This window comes from Dipodomys ordii, unplaced genomic scaffold (assembly GCF_000151885.1).
Source record: "Dipodomys ordii isolate 6190 unplaced genomic scaffold, Dord_2.0 Scaffold12, whole genome shotgun sequence".
Taxonomy (NCBI): domain Eukaryota; kingdom Metazoa; phylum Chordata; class Mammalia; order Rodentia; family Heteromyidae; genus Dipodomys; species Dipodomys ordii.
Window position 1 is genome coordinate 14,624,838 of NW_012267228.1, and position 3,769 is coordinate 14,628,606.

The 3,769-nt window shown below is 41.3% G+C and overlaps 1 protein-coding gene across 1 annotated transcript in view; it reads left to right on the forward strand.

Annotated features, from left to right (window-relative positions):
• Nucleotides 1–3,769, forward strand: part of Frmd4b (FERM domain containing 4B) — a 158,515-nt gene that overhangs the window by 115,900 nt on the left and 38,846 nt on the right. Inside the window, exon 11 of the mRNA XM_013010360.1 lies at nt 2,152–2,238. Coding sequence (XP_012865814.1) covers nt 2,152–2,238 — 87 coding nt within the window. The remainder of the gene's footprint in view (nt 1–2,151; nt 2,239–3,769) is intronic.

Genomic DNA, 3,769 nt, shown 5'->3' on the forward strand with positions numbered 1-3,769 from the left:
CCAATCTTAGCCTCCTGAATAGCTAGGATTACAGGCATGTGTCACTGGTGCCTGGCACTTTTTTTTTTCTAATGGATACAACACAAAAAATTAATTTCTTTACAATTACATATTTCTAAAAACATGATCTTCAGGAAACGACATTGTTTATCTTGGTTTTTTTGTTTCTTTTCCTTTGATCCTGGAGCCTGAACTCTGGGCCTGGGGCACTGTCCCTCAGCTCGCGCTCTACCACTTGAGCCACAGCATTACTTCCAGCTTTTTCTGCTTAGATGATGCTGAGGAATCGAACCTAGGGCCTCATGCATGTAAGGCAAGCGCTCTGCCACTGAGCCACCTTCCAAGTCCCCATCTTGTTATTTTTAACAAATTATAAATCTTTTTTTTTTTTTTTGCAAAAATACTTGCTACCTATTAGAGGCTTTCTTAAGGCTTCTCTTAGTTCTAAGGTACTCAGGTCATTCTCTTTTATTTTTTTTTTCTTCCTTTGTTGGTGCTGGGGGTTGAACCTAGGTAATTGTGCATGCTAAATACATGCTACCCCACGGAGCCAGACCACAAGCCCTATAAAGTTCTCTTTTGGTACACTTCCCTTGCTGGTTCTTACTTTAACCATCGTTCATGCCTCCAGTGTTACTAGGTTTTCATCTGATGGTATTTCTGTATGAAAATCATACAATATGTTTGATATTTTGCATAGTATTTTCAGAGTTTATCAGCAAAAAGGTTGACTAAGGAATACTTTGATGGAAAGGGATTAAAGTATAGCTGAAGTTAGAGACTTGTCTGAAAGATGAGTCATTTTATATTGATCCATTCTTGAGTAGCTCTGTGTGTGTGTGTGTGTGTGTGTGTGTGTGTGTGTGTGTGGTGTGTGTGTGTGTGTGACAGAGAGAGAGCTGTTACTGGGACTTGAACTCAGGGCCTTTCAAGGCTTTTTCACTTACACTTGGCACTGTACCACTTGAGCCAGACCTCCTTCCCTGATTTTTGCTGGTAAATTGGTGATAAGTCTTTTGGATTTGTCTACCCTGGCTGGCTCCAAACCTTGATCCTCAGTCTTCTGAGTAACTAGGATTATCAGTATGAGCCTCTAGCTCTTTGCTTGAGTGACTTTGTTGGTGGTGGTGGTGGCCTTGGGGCACTGTCCCTGCGCTCTTCAGTTCAAGGCAAGCGCTCTACCACATGAGCCACAGCGCCACTTCTTGTTTTCTTGTGGTTCATTGGAGATAAGAGTCTCATGGACTTTCCTACACAGGCTGGCTTTGAACCATGATCCTCAGATCTCAGCCTCCTTAGTAGCTAGGATTATAAGCATGAGCCACCAGCACCTGGCTTGAGTGACTTTTGATGTTACAACAGTGTTAACATTTTTACAGTTGAAGACGCTGGGAAATTAGGTCATAAATACTTGCATAGTGAAGCTACCCTGTACTAATGGATAATTTAAATTCTACTGATTAAATTCTACTGATTAAATTTCTGATTTGCATGAATGTGTATTTTGGAGCCTACCTTTTCCTTTCATTTTTGGCCTTCCCTCTGACAAGAACTAGAACGTAGATTTATATAGAAAAATGTACTGTTCCCTTCCTCATCTCTACCACAAAATGATTATTCACAAGCCCTGGTATTGAGTTATGCACTTAACCAAAAGGGTTTGGGGATGTTCCTGTGTCCATTGTTAATTGTGTTGTAAACATCAGGACTTGGAACCAGTTTTCTGGTTGTTGTAATTCTTTGGGAACTTCTCCAACCTTTATAGCTGGTTACTAATTCAGAGAACAAGAGGGTTTTTTGTTATCCATTAATGGATAACAAAACAAAATAATGGATAACTAGCTTCGTACCGGGTACATTCCCAGTTGAATTACTTAGATTTTGCTCTATCCAGCTATTTAATCAAAACAGTAATACTTCAAATTCTTTTTGATGGTGTAAACAGTATTGATCTCTTGACCTCTATATATTATTTGAAGAAACCTCAGAACATTTGAACGACAAGTTTCTTAAGTAGTGTTTGGTTTACCAAGACAACTTGGCTTCGACCTGTTCCTGCTTGTGAAAAGAAGAGGCTGGTGACTACTATTGGCCCTGTAGAAGGCTGAACAGTTAGGCCTTTGTTCTTTCTCACTGTTTTCCATCTTCTAGGACAAACAAGGACTTCCCTGGTGGCTTGGAATCAGCTATAAAGGGATCGGCCAGTATGATATACAGGATAAAGTGAAGCCTCGGAAAGTAAGTGTGACTCACTTTATAAACCTAGGAGGACCTTGAACTGATAGAGAAGCTGGCCACACCACTGTCAGGAGGCCCTGGAAGGATCTTGGCAAACCACTTAGCTTAGTGAAGCCATGGGTCTGGAAGAACTCAAGTGAACTATGAAGTTTTTTGTTGTTGTTGTTGTGGTTTAGTTTTGTCAGTCATGGGGCTTAAACTCTAGGCCTGGGCGATGTCCCTCAGCTCTTCAGCTCAAGGCAAGTGCTCTACCACTTGAGCCACTGCACCACTTCCGGTTTTCTGGTGGTTAATTGGAGATAAGAGTCTCATGGACTTTCCTATCCAGGCTGGCTTTGAAGCTGGCTTTGAAGCATGATCCTCAGCTCTCAGCTTCCTGAGTAGCTAGGATTACAGGTGTGAGCCACTGATGCCCAGAAAACTATGAAGTTGTTTTACAACTCGTTTGTGCACTATCTGCATGATTCTCTTCAATGATGCCAATCTGCACTGAGGTTTAGTTACCAGAATACAGACTGTAATGTATCTCCTAAGCACCTACACATACGTTTCTGTTTTTTTAAGTTAGCATGAGTAGAAGGTTGCCATGTATTTTATAAAGTTTACATTTGTATATGTATGTACATGAATACATACATACATAGTTACATACTCTTGCAGGGTTAGGTAGTCCAATGAATATATTTTAAATCCAGAATTTGGGGTACCAATTACTTTTTAATATTATGGTTATAAGTCATCTTCATGCTGCAACTGCTTTTACTGTTTACTTATCTTTTTGTGTGTTTGATGGTACTGAGGTTTGAACTCAAGGCTTTGTGTTTTGCCTTGTGTTCTACCACTTGAGCCAGTCCTGCAGAGCACTTTGCTGATTATTTCAAAGATAGAGTCTAGCAAATTTTTCTGCCTGAGCTGAGCTGGCCTTCAACCTCAGTCCTCCAGATCTCAGCCTCCTGAGCAGGTCAGATTATTGGCATGGGCCACCAGTGCCTCGCTCTACTTTTTCCTCATCACTGTTTCAATTTTCTGAGATAAACATGTTTATTTTTTGTAAAGAAAGCTAAAGAAGGCACTACATATGAAAAGGTAAGACTCATAGTCTCTGAGATTTGGATTTTCCAGAGCATGAATTGGTACTTAAGATTGATTACGAAGTTGCCTCTCTTGACTGAAAGCATAAGCATCCCGTAGATTTTTTTTGCCTATGTAAGAATTGATGAGTTCATGCAGATCATCATCCAGTTGCTGTTGGCCCTTTGAGAATCATTTCAGTGACAGACAAGCTCTACTCCTGATGTCTGATTGGTTGTGCCACCATCATAAGCAGCTGCAGGAGTGAAACAATGCCTGTGTCAGCAGATCCTGGTTAGCCTACCTGCATCATCTCCACTAGCATCACAGCCTTAAATCCCTCCTCGCTGGTCCGTCTGTCTCAGGTCCTACTTTTCTTTTTTTTTTTTTTTGTCGGTCGTGCGTGGGGCTTGAACTCTGGGCCTGGGCGCTGTCCCTCAGCTCTTCAGCTCAAGGCGAG